Genomic DNA, 18,697 nt, shown 5'->3' with positions numbered 1-18,697 from the left:
GCCATTCAAAGTAGTTTCCCCAAACCCTGTTAGAATCGGGACACTTATTTGTTTCTTTATATAATACTCTTTTGAGAGGAATGTAATGCATTCTATAACACGTCCTTTCACTTTTCCTTAAGTGCCCCTTGAATTCAGCTCTATCCTGTCTGCCTATGTGTCTTCTGGCTTCCATATGATCACATGATCTAATTTTCAATTGTTTCAGTGATATCTTTTTGCAGCCTGTCAATTGCCTTTTGAAAATTTTGTTGTTGTTGTTGTTTTTTAATTTTATTTTATTTTTAAACTTTACAATATTGTGTTAGTTCTGCCAAATATCGAAATGAATCCGCCACAGGTATACCTGTGTTCCCCATACTGAACCCTCCTCCCTCCTCCCTCCCCATACCCTCCCTCTGGGTCGTCCCAGTGCACCAGCCCCAAGCATCCAGTATCATGCTTCGAACCTGGACTGGCGACTCGTTTCATACATGATATTATACATGCTTCAATGCCATTCTCCCAAATCTTCCCACCCTCTCCCTCTCCCACAGAGTCCATAAGACATTGTGTAAAATATACAACTTAGAATTTACCATTTTAACTATTTGTAATTATATTTCAGTGACATTTAGCATCTCTCTCTCACACACACAGTCTCTTTTGTATTTTGGACATAGCATAAGCACCAATTCCCCTGACTTCCTTATCTGGTGGTAGGATGAGTCTTCTCAAGGAAAGTAATACTGTCAAAAGCTATGATCTGATGAGGAGAATTTGGGAAATTATGTTGTGGCTTTTGCTTTGATTTGCTGGCTTGCTAATGGATTCTGGAGATTACAAAATAAATCCTCTGTAATGGTTTAGAATTATTAGATAAATATTGGTATAAATATTGAAGATAAAAGTGCCAAGGAAGTAAAGAGATTCATTTTTATGTAAAAGGACTTGGAAACATTATTCATTTATCTTTTGAGCACTTTCAGGTGAAGCTAATGGTCCTTCTCCACACAATGAACACCATTTTTTGTACTTCGAAATTCTACCCTTCAATTATTTGTTTGATGATTATTTAATAATAAGCACACATGTCTCTCTCTAATATTTTGCAAATAGATACATAGGTTCAAATGTTTGTAATGAATACTAGCTTTTCTTAACAATTTAGAGTTCCGACTTCATGTTCCTATTCGGTACTCACAGGTTCCTTTATTCAAAGGCTATATAGGATAGTCTTAAGGTTAATATGATCATAATCGTATGACCAATTATAAGTTCATTTTGTGTAATTATAATTCCCATATGCTACCTGGCAGGTGCTGAATATACAACTGAAAGACCAATCATAACCCCTCATTATTTTCAGGAATGCAAAGACGTACATAGCATGACATTGTACTGAGAACTGATATGCCAGTTAGTAAATATCACATAAGAGGGTTGTATAGAACATGATAGAGATACCAAGAAAAAATATCTGATGATGCACATTGATTTAATTTTAGTGGAGAGACTGTTAATTTTATTATTTCTCCAGGCAACAACATGTTTGATAAAGGAATCAGACCCTGCCAATAGTTAGTAAATAAGCCTTAATATTTGTTAAAAATTACAGCAAGAGCAAGCTCTCCAACTGGCTTTATCTACACAATTTCATCCTTGTGCATCTAGGTTTCTCATGGGTTAACTGATAATAGTGTCTACATCACAGATTTCTGTAAGACTCTAATGAAATTAAACATATGTGACAGTATTAGTAACCTTTAGAGCTCCATATAATGCTTAATCCTTATGGTTGTTAAAACAGCTTTCTAAAAGTTCAATATAATGCAAAAAAAGAAAAAGAAACAGAGGAATTTGATGATTTAGTTTTTCCTTGCCATTCTCTAGCCACCATGGCTTGCTGATTAACACCAGTTAACTTTTGTAATCTTGTCAACCTCAGAAGGTCAAATGAAGATATTAGGGAGAATGCTTTTTAAACATAAGCTGTACACCATATATGTAATTCTGATTAATGTTTAATTGCTGCAGGATAGAAAAACTTGGCATTGTCTATTCTTCAATGATTTTCTTGCTTGAATCATGCTAAATGGACATCCAATAGGAAGAGACAATGACAATGGTATAAATTGATTATGCTCATTTTTCATTCTCCAGTGCAAATGCTGGCCTGGATTTCAACTGAAGGATGATGGTAAAACATGTGTAGACATTGACGAATGCTCTTTGGGCTTTCCGTGTAGCCAGCAATGCATCAATACATATGGAACCTACAAGTGCCTCTGTACAGATGGATATGAAATACAACCTGCTAATCCAAATGGCTGCAAGTCACTCTCAGGTATTGAATTGAACTTGTCCACTGATCCAGCCCCAGTTATACGTATGAATCCTCGATTGCATAGCTATTTTTATGGAATTCATTCCTCCTTGATGTTGCTAATAAGTCAAAATTCTCCTCTACTTACCTTGATTGAGAATCCATCGCTCTGATTTTGTGTGTTGTCCACACACTGCTCGGTTTGTAATACCGTTACAGTTTGGTCTTGTGAATTATTAAGTGTTTTGTAGATTGTGAGAACAAGTAAAAAACTAGCACTGCTTTCTGCTGTATAACAAGCTCTTGGGAGCAGGTTTGGCCAAAACTATTAAAGAACCTGTTGTGACAGTGTCCTAATAATTTTTTTCTTCTCCCTATACCACACACCCTCATATATGTGTGCCAAGGAGAAAACACGTAAATAAGAATAATAATAACAGTTATAATGATGAAAACAGTAGAAATAAGTCATCCATGTAAGACTATGTGAACTCTTCCCATGATTAGACAAGTATTATTAAACTTATGTTTATTTCCGGTAGTGTGTTAAACTTAGTAAGGCTGAAAATTCAATAAAACATGTCCTATAACTTAAAACAAATTATGATTCATCAGGGGATAAAACCATGCTCATTAAAATGATGCAAAATAGTATATAATAATAACCTAAAAAGGGCAAAAAATGGTGTTAACTTGTCTCTATTCCTCTTGCTTTGATAATGAGTATAATGAATCAAATAGCATTGCCAGTTTCTCATATACATTTATGTTGATGACATTTAAAGCAATAGATGTTTTCTCATCTACTTTTATCAAATAAATAACAGGATAGAAATTAAAATGTTAAGTTTTTAACTGATTACAATTTTGCACACATGGAGAAAACAATAACTCCTTTAAATTTTTCATTCCACTCTTACTTATTCTTGGAGTATTCACCTCTGAAGCAATTTGCATATTATTTGAAGCCCATTGTTTTATTTGCCAGGATACCATTTTTTAATTTTTTTTTTGCCAGCTCACTGCTTACTATATTATCATTTACTGTATTATTACTACAGTAGTATTATTAATAGTTAACATTTCCATCACTTCACATAATTACCATTTCTTTTTTGTGGTTAAAACATTTGAGATCTTAGCAAATTTCAAGTCTTCAGTTCAGTTCAATCGCTCAGTCATGTCTGACTCTTTGCGACCCCATGAATCGCAGCACGCCAGGCCTCCCTGTCCATCACTAACTCCCAGAGTTTACTCAAACTCATGTCCATCGAGTCAGTGATGCCGTCCAGCCATCTCATTCTCTGTCGTCCCCTTCTCCTCCTGCCCCCAATCCCTCCCAGCACCAGAGCCTTTTCCAATGAGTCAACTTCGCATGAGGTGGCCAAAGTATTGGAGTTTCAGTTCAGCATCAGTCCTTCCAATGAACACCCAGGACTGATCTCCTTTAGAATGGACTGGTTGGATCTCCTTGCAGTCCAAGGGACTCTTAAGAGTCTTCTCCAACACCACAGTTCAAAAGCATCAATTCTTCGGCACTCAGCTTTCTTCACAGTCCAACTCTCACATCCATACATGACCACTGGAAAAACCATAGCCTTGACTAGACGGACCTTTGTTGACAAAGTAATGTCTCTGCTTTTGAATATGCTATCTAGGTTGGTCATAACTTTTCTTCCAAGGAGTAAGCATCAATTTCATGGCTGCAATCACCATCTGCAGTGATTTTGGAGCCCAAAAAAATAAAGTCTGACACTGTTTCCACTGTTTCCCCATCTATTTCCCATGAAGTGATGGGACCAGATGCCATGATCTTCGTTTTCTGAGTGTTGAGCTTTAAGCCAACTTTTTCACTCTCCACTTTCACTTTCATCAAGAGGCTTTTGAGTTCCTCTTCACTTTCTGCCATAAGAGTGGTATCATTTGCATATTGTCAGGAAAAGTAGCTTCTTTGGAATTATTGGGCTTGTATCTGTCCTGCTGCAAGCTTGTCTTTGCCCCAAAATGTGCAATAGTGACACGATTATGTGATAGCAGTGTCTAGAACAAGTGTGCCCAAAATAAGGATGTTCTCATAGTATGTTTATGCCTGCATGAGGCATTAGATGATAAAGGTCATCCATGCATTTGAAGTTGCACTGCTAGAGTAACTAAACTGAAACTAAGCCAAGTTGAAAACCAAAACTACTAAAAGTCTAACATGTTTTTTGTCTTGGTATTTAGATGAAGAGCCTTTTCTAATTCTTGCTGATCATCATGAGATAAGGAAAATTAGCACCGATGGCTCCAACTACACACTTTTAAAACAGGTATGACATTTCCATGATAATCTGCTAATATTTAATATGGTCACTCCAGATATAGTTAGAGCTGTAGCAATACCTCATAATCAGAACTTTTGAAGCATGTATGCCTATAAGATTACCATAAACTTTGTTTTGTTTGAATTGTCCGAGTCTTCCAACTTGTAATATCACACCATATCAAGGAAAGTATAAGATGCAAAATATAATTAATGCAAGGAAAAAACTATCTTAAAATATCTAAAATACTGTCTTAAGAATAGCTAGAGAAGGTGTAAAATTCTTTTTTAAGGTATTTTGTGCATTAACCAAGTTGCCCTCCACCCCATCCATGAGATTTAAAAATAAACATCTTTTCCAGAACTTTAAGTTTCTGTTCATAGAACTAAGGACTAACATGGGATTGATGATTCCTAGCCTTTAAAATTTGGAATTAGCAAAGGAGTAAAAGTATGACTGTAATCCAGTTGTGGTTTAAAGGTTATGAGATGCATATATTTAGCCTTACCGTGGTCATCCCTCAACCCATCTACTTCGAGAATCTGAACTGCTAATCTGTTGTGATGCTTAAGTTCCATTGTCAGTGTTTATACGTACTATTTGGGATGAAAAGGAATGATTTTCACTTATGACAGAATAGAAATGTTAATTGCTTACCTCAACCTTTTTGTTTTTCCCTCTCAATCTACAGTGAAAATAACATAAAATCAAATCACTGAACTAGACTGGTTAATACATGGGCTAGAGAAATCATAGTTAATTTTAGCCTATCTTTAATTGTCAGTAAAAGTAGCTTCTTTGGAATTATTGGGCTTGTATCTGTCCTGCTGCAAGCTTGTCTTTGCCCCAAAATGTGCAGTAGTGACACGATTATGTGATAGCAGTGTCTAGAACAAGTGTGCCCAAAATAAGGATGTTTCATGTTCTCATAGTATGTTTATGCCTGCATGAGGCATTAGATGATAAAGGTCATCCATGTATGGATTTTTCAACAACATAAAGAATGCTTAACTAAATATACTTTTTTCACTCTCTCATGGGTACCTCCATTCCTATTGTTAGAGTTTCATCCATACTGCTTAGGAATTTAGTCTTACTTTAAGTGCAAATATTTGTTAGCAAGTGTGATGTTGGCTATTCCAAAAAGAGTTTGATTTGCCAGCTTCTCTCTAAGTCACAGATTGAAAATGAAATTTTCACATGAAAATCCAGATTTCTGGCTATTCATGAAAAAATAGGACAGTGTAGCATTGCTGGGCTCACATCCCTGAACGGGCACAATCCCAGGTGGGTGGCAGCTGCCACTTTGATATAAAACCCATGCTCTCAATTCACCAGTGTCCTCAAACTTTCTGTGTGCTTACATGTATACTTGTCTTATTCAGGAATGTATTTGAGGTTTAGACTCTTGCTCTTGAGTTTGGAGGATGCCACCAATATCCACAGTATTGCACTGCCTCTTGTCTCTAATTCTGCACCTTAAGAGATTGAGTAAAATATAAAATATTTTTGTGTTTTTTATAAAAACTAAAATCTATTTAAAATATAAAAATTAGATAACCATTTCTTTAAGAGACGAGTAATATCCATAGGTATTAAGTTTACATAACTGCTTTAAACTGGCATTGTTTTTATTTCCCCAATGTTTTCTACATTATTTAACTTATTTCTTCGGCACGCTCAATTGCTTCAGTTATGTCCCACTCTCTGTGACTCTATGAACTGGAGCCTGCCAGGCCCTCTGTCCATGGGACTCTCTAGGCAAGAATACTGGAGTGGGTGGCCATACCCTCCTCCAGGCGATCTTTCGAACCCAGGGATCAAACCCTCATCTCCTGCATTGTAGTTGGATTTTTTACCACTGAGCCACCATAACATTTTAAGCTTATATCAAGCTTAAAAAATATTGAAAATTATCTTTTTATCTTAAGAGTATATCCCCACACCCTCTGTAAGCATGTCTATACCTTAGAAGTTAGGTGTACAAACTATTGAATTTCTTGTATTGTCTCTGGAATCGACATGTCTCTTGTATTGACATGTTTATATTTTCTGTTTACAGTATTTTTGCTTGTTTTCAGCATTTCCTCTTTTTAGACTCTCTCTCAAAGGGAGAAAAGTTCTCTTTTTAGAATATTCTATTTATAAGCTTAGAGGAAAACCACAAATTTAACTAATACAGTAAAAGTATTTATTGTCATCATGAAAGAACTGTAAAAGAGCTTCAGTGGCAGCTCCTTACTTTATTATCCAACCCTGTTACTTGAGACATTTCTGCTGCTATCTTTTTTTATATATATATTTTTTATCTTTTTCATATTTTGGCTAATATATTATCAGAGATTGTTCTTAATGGATCAAAATGATTTTTTCTCTGTGCATTATCTATATCCATCTTGTACAACCAAACCATTTTAATGCACACATTCTTTTAGTGTTTAACTTACTGGTGATAAAATATTAGACTGTTGCCAACCAGAGATCAAATTCCCAACATCCGCTGGATCATCGAAAACGCAAGAGATTTCCAGAAAAATATCTATTTCTGCTTTATTGGCTGTGCTAAAGTTTTGACTGCGTGGATCACAATAAACTGTGGAAAATTCTGAAAGAGATGGGAATACCAGACCACCTGACCTGCCTCTTGAGAAACCTGTATGCAGGTCAGGAAGCAACAGTTCGAACCGGACATGGAACAACAGACTGGTTCCAAATAGGAAAAGGAGTACATCAAGGCTGTATATTGTCACCCTGCTTATTTAACTTCTATGCAGAGTACATCATGAGAAACGCTGGGCTGGAAGAAGCACAAGCTGGAATCAAGATTGCTGGAAGAAATATCAATAACCTCAGATATGCAGATGATACCACCCTTATGGCAGAAAATGAAGAACTAGAGCCTCTTGGTGAAAGTGAAAGAGGAGAGTGAAAAAGTTGGCTTAAAGCTCAACGTTCAGAAAACTAAGATCATGGCATCTGGTCCCATCACTTCATGGCAAATAGATGGGGAAACAGTGAAAACAGTGGCTGACTTTATTTTTGGGGGTGCCAAAATCACTGCAGATGGTGATTGTAGCCATGAAATTAAAAGACGCTTACTTCTTGGAAGGAAAGTTTGACCAACCCAGACAGTATATTAAAAAGCAGAGACATTGCTTTGTCAACAAACGTCCGTCGAGTCAAGGCTATGGTTTTTCCAGTAGTCATGTATGGGTGTTAGAGTTGGACTATAAAGAAAGCTGAGTGCTGAAGAATTGATGTTTTAGAACTTTGGCATTGGAGAAGACTCTTGAGAGTCCCTTGGATGGCAAGCAGATCCAACCAGTCCACCCTAAAGGAGATCAGTCCTGGGTGTTCACTGGAAGGACTAATGTTGAAGTTGAAGCTCCAATACTTTGGCCACCTTATCCAAAGAGCTGACTCTTTTGAAAAGACCCTGATGCTGGGAAAGATTGAGGGCAGGAGGAGAAGGGGACAACAGAGGACGAGATGGTTCGATGGCATCACCGACTCAATGGACATGAGTTTTGGTAGACTCAGGAGTTGGTGATGGACAGGGAGGCCTGGCGTGTTGCAGTTCATGGGATAGCAAAGAGTCGGACATGACTGAGTGACTGAACTGAACTGAACTGAATCACTAGTACTTAAGGCGGTATGAATTTCAGACAATTAGTGTAGTTTATGGAAATGAAGAGGGTATGAGGAAGATAAAGAAATCCATGCGGACCCTGGACACCTGTGTCTTTGGAGAGCATTTGTTAGTGGTGACCACTGAGGAAGGATGTAATGACCCAAGAAATTAAAAACAAGCTTTAAAGTTTTGACTGTGGGTTGCTTGAAATATACCATTTTTGTTAGGAAATTTGTTTTTAACCACAATTTCATCATAGCATTATAGAAAGTTTCAAGGAGTTCTAGAGAGTAAAACCATTTTTTTTTCCTCAAAAATTTTTCTACATATGTAGACTGAAGTAGAAAATATCAGTAATTGGCTCTCTACACTTGTTCCCAGTCAAAATAAATCAAAGGACAACATCCTTGCCTTATTTGGAAATTTTGTGCATAGTTAATTAGGAAGAATAATTTACTATAATACCTTAAATTTTACTCTAATACCTTAATTTTATTGAATATAATAAAGAGAACAAGTTCTCTTTATTGTATTAGTAGCAATCTCATGAAGCTTTATAGCATAAAATTATAACAACTGGTAGAACATTTTTACCCTATATATTTTAAAATGCAGTTGTAGCTAAGATAGCTATAACTTAAATTCATACAACACATTTAAAAAATGTACATGGATTTTAGAAATGAAAATTAATCAAGTAGCTTTCCAATATGTTATCCAATTCAATTCTAGCAGTGCGTTTAATTCCAGTAAAATTGTATAAAGAAACAAAACATAATTTTCTAAATTAATCATCTTGAATCAAAGGGTACAAATCTTCAACCACAGAAATAAAAGAAGCAAGTAGGATTTTGATGAAACCAATTTTCAGCTCTGAAACCACGGGATGACTGTAGCTTTTTGACATTATTTTGACCATGCCCTTGACTGTTTTAATGTTCCTTGCATATGATTCTGCAAAAAGAGTTTTGCACTGTTTTCTGTAGAGATTAAGAATAAAGCTGTAGGAAAATAACTAGTTTGTCTTGATAGATATGTCAGAATTCTAAGCTTCAATACCTCTGCATCCAAGGATTTAATTTATTATAGTTGACTTGCTAAATTTGGAACTGGATTTTCATTATCTAAATTGATTATTGTAAAGAATGGAATAGGGTAATTCTGCCAAGATTGGAGATTGTGGGTAAATCTTTGCTAAAGTGAGAAACAAGTTTCTGTCCATATCTTTCTTAAAGAGCTCTAATTTACCTATCTGCATTGCCAGTCCATCACAAAACCCTAACCCATACCTTATTCTTTTAATGAAAAGTGCTTTTGAACAGAAAGAAGATTATAGATTACTACTGAATTTATTAAGTGCTCTACAGAACTTGGAATATATTCAATTTATGATTTAGAATCTTGATTGATTTTGCATAGATAACTTCTTAGATTGAAGGCTTATGTGTATTTAGTTAGGGAGTCCTCCAAATTTTAGTGTGCAAATGAATATTTAATGAATCTTTTGAATCTGAGACTGAATGTTAGTTGCATTTTTTTAGCATTTATAATCATTATTCTTGATTAGTGATGCCATCTGAAAGAAGTATATTTGTATTTATTCATCTGGGCATAGTGGGTTTAGGCTATTTAGGGTTAACTTTATAATCTGGAACTGAAAAAAAGATTGCTTCTTTTAGGACAAATGAAAGCATAAGATATGAGCCTATGATTTTCAACACCATCATGCTGAGAATTTAGCCTATGAGAAGAAAAAAATCAGTTTTTGCCAGAACCTGCTCTGAGTTCCATACATAGGTGATTTTTAGTCTTGGAGGTCACTGGAAAGAAGTAAAATCTGAATAGCAAAAATTTAGCCTTTGCCAGAGTTTTATTAATGGAGAAGGCAATGGCACCCCACTCAGGTACTCTTGCCTGGAAAATCCCATGAGCGGAGGAGCCTGGTAGGCTGCAGTCCATGGGGTTGCAAAGAGTCGGACATGACTGAGCGACTTCACTTTCACTTTTTACTTTCATGCATTGGAGGAGGAAATGGCAACCCACTCCAGTGTTCTTGCCTGGAGAATCCCAGGGATGGCGGGGCCTGATGGGCAGCCATCTATGGGGTCGCACAGGGTCGGACACGACTAAAGCGACTTAGCAGAAACAACAGCTGTAGAGTTTTATTAAAAAGTGTGTATCTCTGATGCAGTGTTGTTATAAAATTATGAATTTTGAGAATAAATGTGGAAACTGAACTCAGATTTAGGAATTAACCACCCTTCCCCAAGGACTTCCCAAGTGGCTCAAGTGGGAATCCACCTGCCAATTCAAGAGTCACAGGAGATGCAGGTTCAATCGCTGGTCAGGCAGATCTCCTGGAGGAGGAAATGGCAACTGACTCCAGTACTCTAACCAGAATAATTCTGTGAACAGAGAAGCCCGATGGGCTACCGTCCATGGGGTCGAAAAGAGTTGGACACACTGAGCAACTGAGCACACATCCTTTCCCAAATTAATCAAAGCAAACCACAGGAAAACAAAACAAAACAGCACCAATAAAAAACAATTGCCTTGGAGATGCTAATCCTTACCTACAGGATTATAAATACTCATAAGCGACCCCTAAACCAATTTGTGACTTTAATGACAACTTCAGAGTAAATATTTATGTAAAAATCTTACATCAGATATAAAGATAAGGCAAATATCTCTGGGGCTTTCCCCAAATGTCTGTGATGTCAACTCATTTTAATATATAAGAGTTTATATATTAATAAATTAATATTCAACCCTCAAAGTGAGTTAACACAATTGCAAAATTGATTCAAGTTTTGTTAGCTCATTGGGATGCTAAATCTATGAGCCTTAGCAATAGGTCAGAATTAAACCAACCCCTGGGCAATCATTTGTACGCCTCAACAGCTGAGAAGATTCTCAGATCCTAGTGAACAATCCTCAAATCAAATCAGTGAAACAGTGAAACTGCCAAAGGAGCTGTGTTATCCAAAATCCATCAGCTGAATTCACATTCAATTTTGTTATCTGCTAAAAAATGCACTAACTGTGAGTCTGAAAGGAAGGATTTCCTCACATTTCTACCATGTGGAATAAAAAGATGTTAACCAAGTTCCTCTTTGGTTAAATATTCACTAAAGTTTTAACTTTTAAATTCGAATATGGCACTGTATTGCCTAACAGGCTGCTTGAAGCATGAGAAAAACAGAGACTGTTACTATGTTGTTGAACCAAAGGCTGTTAGGAAAAGTAAACTTTGAAAATCTTTTCTGACTTTCATCAGATATCTATCAAAATCTTATCTTAAATTATTGGGGATTGTCTACCTTTTCAATTTATATGTATACTCATAATAGCATCAAATTAATATTAACCTAAAATGAAAAACTTTTCCTTTTTCTCTCTAAAAGAAATTTTTCCCATATTATTGACTATTTACTTAAACTGTTTTCTTTAAACACTCCAATATTTTTCCTATATGGAAATATGCTCACATAAACTATGGAACATCTTACGTGTATGATATAGAGAAAATGTAAACATATGATGCTTTTACAAAGAATTGGTCACAGATTTTTTTTTGTTGTAAAACTGTAACTATTTAGATTCAAAGGGAAATATTGATTCTTATGAATTCCTAAAATATTGTAAGAAGATTTCTCTTAACTATTATTCAAATATATTCTTTTTTATTTTTAGGGATTAAACAATGTTATTGGTATAGACTTTGATTACAGAGAAGAATTTATCTATTGGATTGATTCCAGTCGACCGAATGGCAGTCGCATAAATAGAATGTGTTTAAATGGAAGTGATATTAAGGTATCTAGATATTACAATGATGAGATAATTCAATATTGTATTGGTATGGTTAAATTGAATAGAAAATGTTATTTGATGGTAATGACATGACTCATAGAATGTATTAGGTTGGTTTGAATTTCACATTTGTACAGTGTGTTAACATATACTTTAAATATGAAATTGGAGATTCTTATCCATGTTTCATTATAACATGATTGCTATAAGATAAAAATCAAATTGAGTAAATGAATCTGAAAACTTATATTCACAACCATATATAATGTGAGGAATACTTTCAGCTTGAATGATTAGTGCCTGAGATTTAATTGTGTTGATTTATATGAAAGAAAATGTTGAGTTAGAGAATTTGTAATTGAAAAAAATAATTATTAGAATGTAGATTGAAATTATAGCACTATTATTTTGCTATAGAAGGGAATAGTTGAATACGTTTGTGTAAAATCATGAATGCTTTGAGTGGAGAACATCAAAATTAAACACATGTCACATTCTAGATGTGAACTACTCTACTTGACACCATTTCTATGCTAATTTGGGTTTTAAAATAAAATCATTTGCACTGTATATATGTAGTAAAATATATTAAAAGAAGTTCAAATTCAAGTAGATTGAACCCTTCTATTACTTAAAAAAATTTGAAGCCATTTATAATATTGTATATAGAGCTTTGGTGGAAGCAATTAATTTTTAAAATATTAATGAAATCTTGAAATTATGTATATACTTATCACACACATATATATAATACCAAAATAATCAGTAGGTTGCATAATTCAGAATAAATGTTATTGGTTTTTTAAATACAGCATATTTGTGCATACATAGCCTATATCCTTATTATATTTGACATAGGTTGCAACTGAACACAACTGTTGAATGAATACATTTCTACTTCCCTTTCGTTAGGTTAAATACTTAATGTATATTTTTGCTTATATTCTTTCTTTCTTTGTAATAGGTAGTTTAAGTAGGGCAAAGACAGTTGGGGGAGTGTTGAATTAATTGATATCTCCCCAAGAACCTGTTATTAATAGATGATATCAATTATTTTTCGTGCTAGTATGGGTGTGCCTCTACCTGTAATAGAATTTTTGCCCCAAATTTTGAGAGAATAAGTAAACTGTAATGAAAATATAATAAACAACTGTGTAGCCATCCAACAACTTTCTATTTTGGTGTTTCTTTCATTAAACCTTTATGGAATTTCTAGGGGCCTGATTACATATTGAGTAATCTCACAAACAAATAAGTAATTTTATTAGGTAAATTGTTCTATACGTTGTGCTTATCTAAATTCCTTTTCAGTGTTTAAATACAATTATGTATCTCTAAAAAAATCAAGAAGTAATTGCTTTGTTCTTATTCTAGGCATTTAAAATGTTAACTTTTTAAATTCTTATTTTGTTAGGTAGTGCATAACACAGCCGTCCCCAATGCACTTGCTGTCGATTGGATTGGAAAAAACCTCTATTGGTCTGACACAGAAAAAAGGATCATTGAAGTATCCAAACTTAATGGCTTATACCCTACTATACTTGTTAGCAAAAGGCTGAAGTTTCCCAGGGACCTGTCTTTAGATCCTCGTGCTGGGTTTGTAACAAACATTGAATATCTTAAAGCTTAAGACTGTGGATTATGTTCAATATGGTAAATCCTGGTCTGTAGACTTTAACCTGGGAACCAATGAAAAGTGTAAATGTGTAGAAGTTTTAACTGGGAAATCAAAAATACAAATCTGACTATCACAGAGAAAGAGAAAATTAAGATGATGGAATTTTAGAGCAAGTATTTTTTAAGGTTTTAAACACAGCTTTTCTAACAAACCAATAAGTGTATGAAATGAATAAAACACAGTTTTATCCAATTATAATGCCTTTAAATCTTAGAGGAAAGAGAAGCAAAGATAAACTCTTAGATACTGTTTTACAGCATTTGTAGTAGTCAAGAATGGAGGTATTGCAATTCCTGAACAACTTTACAGCAGGAGACATAAGTAGTATCTATGAATAATAAATAGCAGTGCATTATCCACGCATTCATAGGGAAAAGCGTAGTGGGAATATCAGGGAAGAATGATATTAGTGTTGGATTTTATTTGCATTTCTTTGTGAGAATGAAGAACAAGTCATCATAAGGATCAAGGACAGCTGGCTGGAGAATTTAGATAAGGGATGAACACACATTTAAGTGTCAAAGCTGCTTGCTAAAGTTCTATATTTTATGACCATTATCATTTACTTTCAATTATGTTATTTTGGTAGGTAGAGAACGCATATCATTCTCTTTTTTTAACACTATAATTTGAGTGATTACATACTCCAAAATGATCTCTGTAGAAGTTCAACCTATTGAACATGTTTTTAAAGTAACAAATTTAGAGAAAATTTGCTTTTTAAAAATATCACACATTTGCAATAAACAAGTATTATACTAACTCTAGTGCTCTGAATTTTCTGCTGTCTTAATTAATTTCCCATTAAATAGTTCACCAAATCACTGCTTTTACCATATGCAATAATTAAATTTTACTTCTTGCTAATATAATGTATCTCTATTTTACTGTCTCATGTTTATAATTAACAAAGTGATCATATTATAATGTGCATGGAACTTAATTTTAAATATTAATTTGGGTAAAAGCAATACCTAATGGGGAAGACTTGTACTGTAAATACTACAAATTGTTTCCAAGGTAGTGGTGCAAGTTTTAACTTTTCACTATATAATTATGTGGACTATTTTGTTACCTTTTAAAATATTTTCTTAAAAAAAAAATAAAATAAAATAAAATATTTTCTTTACCATAGTAACAAAAGAGTATCAATTCTATTTTAAATGAAACAGAGTCACAGTGGAGTCTGATTCTATAGATAGTACAAGAAATAATGGTCAGATACTGTTTGGCTATCATCATCATTCATTCAAAAGAATATGTATATTTGAGTCATTTGGTATTTTATCAGAAGATATTTTAGTTTGTCCATTGTCCTTTTCTTCAAATCAGTATGTCTGTCTTAGCTCTCATCTCATAATTTTCAAGATGCTTTATTTTCCAAATAAAAGAAGCATTATTTGTTAATAACAGTAAAAGAAGCATTATTTGTTAATAACAGTATTTTGAAATTTCCTATTTATAAAGCAAAATGTATCCTACCCTAGTGAACACAGCTGAATCTAGCATTAAGGTTTATTTCTCCCAGGTGGGAGTTATTAACCCATAAACTGATGCAGTCTGAACTTATCATCAATATAAACCTGCCAAAAGTGTCAATTAAGATGATAAAATATTAAACTATTACAGATATTATGAAAGACTCCTTTGATTCCATTTTAAATAATATTTGATGTATGATATGGAATCCCAGATTATAACCCAAGAAACAGAAAAATCAGGTATTTTTATGAAATGATTAAAGCCGTATAACAACAGATAAACAGATTCTAACAAATAAAATTTAATGACACCTTTTTATTCATACTGTTTTCCTGGTTCCCCAGAGTGAGACAATAGGGCAACTTGGATTTTAGTTTATATGAGATGAGCTTCAGGATGGAAATGCCATAGCTGTCTAAATTATTATACAATCTTGCTCCAAAAATGACAGCTTAAATTCTGAGTATTCAGTAAAGGTGGAATTTAACTTTTCTATGTCTGATTGCTATCATAATTTGCATATGTTTTGAATATACCAATACTACTACTACCCCTGTTTTCTTGAGAAGTGTAATCTCTGTTCCAATATTTAGTGAAGAATAGAGCAAGGATTGTTTAGGGAAGATAAAGATCATTGGAATGTCTAATCTAATAAAGCATCTATAAACATTTAAAAGGTAGCTTGGGGATACTTTCTTATAATGGTAGCACGTCAATGGTATCATTTTGGATATGTTGGTTAGTAAGAATGGAAAAGAAAATAGATCATCTTTCTGGTTATTATGTTAAAATTCAGCTGAAATCCAATTATCCCAGTTATTCTATTATTGATTGGGAATCAGTGTACTAATTTAATCATAAATTTGGGGTGATTAATATCATATATATTTAGTATTTATAAACAATAATTTATACAGAAGAGATATAGATGCATTTTAAAGTAGAATAGAAAATATAAAACTGTAATATAAAATATAAAACAATAACTATGCTTGTTATTGTTATTGTTCAGTCACTCAGTAATGTCCAACTCTTTGCAACTCCATGGACTGCAGCACTTCAGGCTTCCCTCTCCTTCACCATCTCCCAGAGCTTATTAAAACTCATGTCCATTGAATCAGTGATGCCATCCAACCAATTAATCCTCTGTTGTCCCCTTCTCCTGCTGCCTTCAATCTTTCCCAGCATCAGGGTCTTTTCTAATGAGTCAGTTCTTCCCATCAAGTGGCCAAAGTATTGGAGTTTCAGCTTCAGCATCAGTCCTTCCAATGAATATTCAGGACTGATCTACTTTAGGATGGACTGGTTTGATTTCCTTGCAGTCCAAGGGACTCTCAAGCCTCTTCTTCAACACCACAGTTCAAAAGCATCAATTCTTCAATGCTCAGCCTTCTTCATGATCCAACTCTCACATCCATGCATGACTACTGGAAAAGCCATAGCTTTGACTAGACAGACCTTGGCTATGCCGGCATAGTAATGTCTCTGCTTTTTAATATACTGTTAAATTTGTCATAGTTTTTCTTCCAAGGAGCAAGTGTCTTAAAAATTTCGTGGCTGTAGTAACCATCTGCAGTGATTTTGGAGCCCAGGAAAATAAAGTCTGTCATTGTTTCCCCATCTATTTGCCATGAAATAATGGGACCAAATGCCATGATCTTTTTTTTTTTTTTGAATGCTGAGTTTTAAGCCAGCTTTTTCACTCTCCTCTTTCACTTTCATCAAGAGGCTCTTTAGTTCCTCTTCACTTTTTGCCATAATGGTGGTGTCATCTTCATATCTGAAGTTATTGATATTTCTTCCCACAATCTTGATTCCAGCTGTGCTTCATCCAGCCCAGTATTACTTATGGTGTATACTGTATATAAATTAAATAAGCAGGGTGACAATACAGCCTTGACGTACTCCTTTCTCAGTTTGCAACCAGTCCGTTATTCCATGCCTGCTTCTAACTGTTGCTTCTTGACCTGCATACAGGTTTCTCAGGAAGCAGGTAAGGTGGTCTGGTATTCCCATCTCTTTAAGAATTTTCCACAGTTTGTTGAGATCCACACAGTCAAAGGCTTTGGCACAGTCAATAAAACAGAAGTAGATTTTTTTTTCTGCAATTTTCTTGCTTTTTCTATGATTCAATGAATTTTGGCAATTTGATCTCTGGTTCTTCTGCTTCCTCTGCCTTTTCTAAATTTGGGCTTGAACATCTGGAAGTTTCGGTTTACTTACTGTTGAAATCTGGCTTGGAGAATTTTAATCGTTACCTTTCTAGCACGTGAAATGAGTGCAATTGTGTGGTAGTTTTAACATTCTTTGGCATTGCCTTTCTTTGGGATTAGAATGAGCATACTTTTATCTTTAAAATGTCACTTCAACATAACAAAAATTCATTGTCATAGACATTAAATTGAAGTATGTTATGACTGGTTAACAGAAAATAAATCCATCTGCTCATTCATTTATTCAACTCATATTTCTCCAGAGTACATCTGTCACTCTTCTAGGTTTTGTATAAAAATAAAAGATACAACCCCTGTTTCAAAGTACTGGTTCAGTTAGTAGGCAGATGAGCAAATAATTATCATACAATGCAGTACCTCTAAAGTCAAGAAAACAGAACATGTGTCTGTCTCAACTGGAATCAGTGAGATTTTCCTGGACAAGACTGGTGAAGTATGAATTAGCCAGGTTATGTGATCCACTTCAGAGCAGGACGCAATTCAGGCAAAAAGAAGTTTTATGGAAAAGTAAAGACATATAGGACAGCATGGCATATCCAAAGAGTTGAAAAAAACTCATACAAAGGGAGAAAATTAACTATATATAATTGTGGAACTTTGATACCAGTTTATAGAGTAAAAAGGAGCTAGGAATAAATCAAAATGTAATGCAACACAACAACAGCAATGAAACAAACCTTACAAGACTTGTGGCTTGGGCAAGGCAGGTAAACAGAAAAATGACTTCCTCAGAATAGGAGGAACATAGGAAAAGGGGCGGATATAAGAAAGTGCGGTGACCTATTGGGAGTCGGAGTTCCAAATAATAATAATGATAATGATAATGATAATGATGATCACTACCACTTCTATAGTATTTTACAAATTAGAAAAATCTGTCTGTGTTATATCACTTTAGATGCTTATATTGCTTTCTCAGAATCTCTGAAAAAGACATGATTGTCTTTATTATTATATTTTTAGTACAAATAAGAACAGATTTCCCTGGTGGCTCAGAGAGTAAAGTATCTGTCCGCAATGTGAGAGACCTGAGTTTGATTCCTGGGTTGGTAATTTCCCCGAGAGAAGGAAATGGTTTACCCGCTCCAGTATTCTTGCCTGGAGAATTCCATAGACAGAGGAACCTTGTGGGCTACAGTCCATGGGGTCACAAAGAGTTGGACATAACTGAACAACGAACACACACACTCACAAAGAATATTCAGCCAAAATGACTAAGTGATTTTCTCAGGATCATCTAGGTAATAT

At 34.5% G+C, this 18,697-nt stretch overlaps 1 protein-coding gene across 1 annotated transcript in view; it reads left to right on the top strand.

Annotated features, from left to right (window-relative positions):
- LRP1B (LDL receptor related protein 1B) overlaps positions 1–18,697 on the top strand; it is a 2,178,569-nt gene that overhangs the window by 1,885,159 nt on the left and 274,713 nt on the right. The window contains exons 56-59 of the mRNA XM_086368415.1: positions 2,143–2,326; positions 4,529–4,614; positions 11,936–12,058; positions 13,470–13,651. Of these exons, the coding sequence (XP_086224541.1) occupies positions 2,143–2,326; positions 4,529–4,614; positions 11,936–12,058; positions 13,470–13,651 (575 nt within the window). The remainder of the gene's footprint in view (positions 1–2,142; positions 2,327–4,528; positions 4,615–11,935; positions 12,059–13,469; positions 13,652–18,697) is intronic.

Source organism: Bos grunniens, chromosome 2 (genome assembly GCF_055505025.1).
Source record: "Bos grunniens cultivar Pamir isolate PY7600 chromosome 2, Bosgru_T2T1.0, whole genome shotgun sequence".
NCBI lineage: Eukaryota > Metazoa > Chordata > Mammalia > Artiodactyla > Bovidae > Bos > Bos grunniens.
This window is presented reverse-complemented; position numbering and strand designations above follow the sequence as displayed.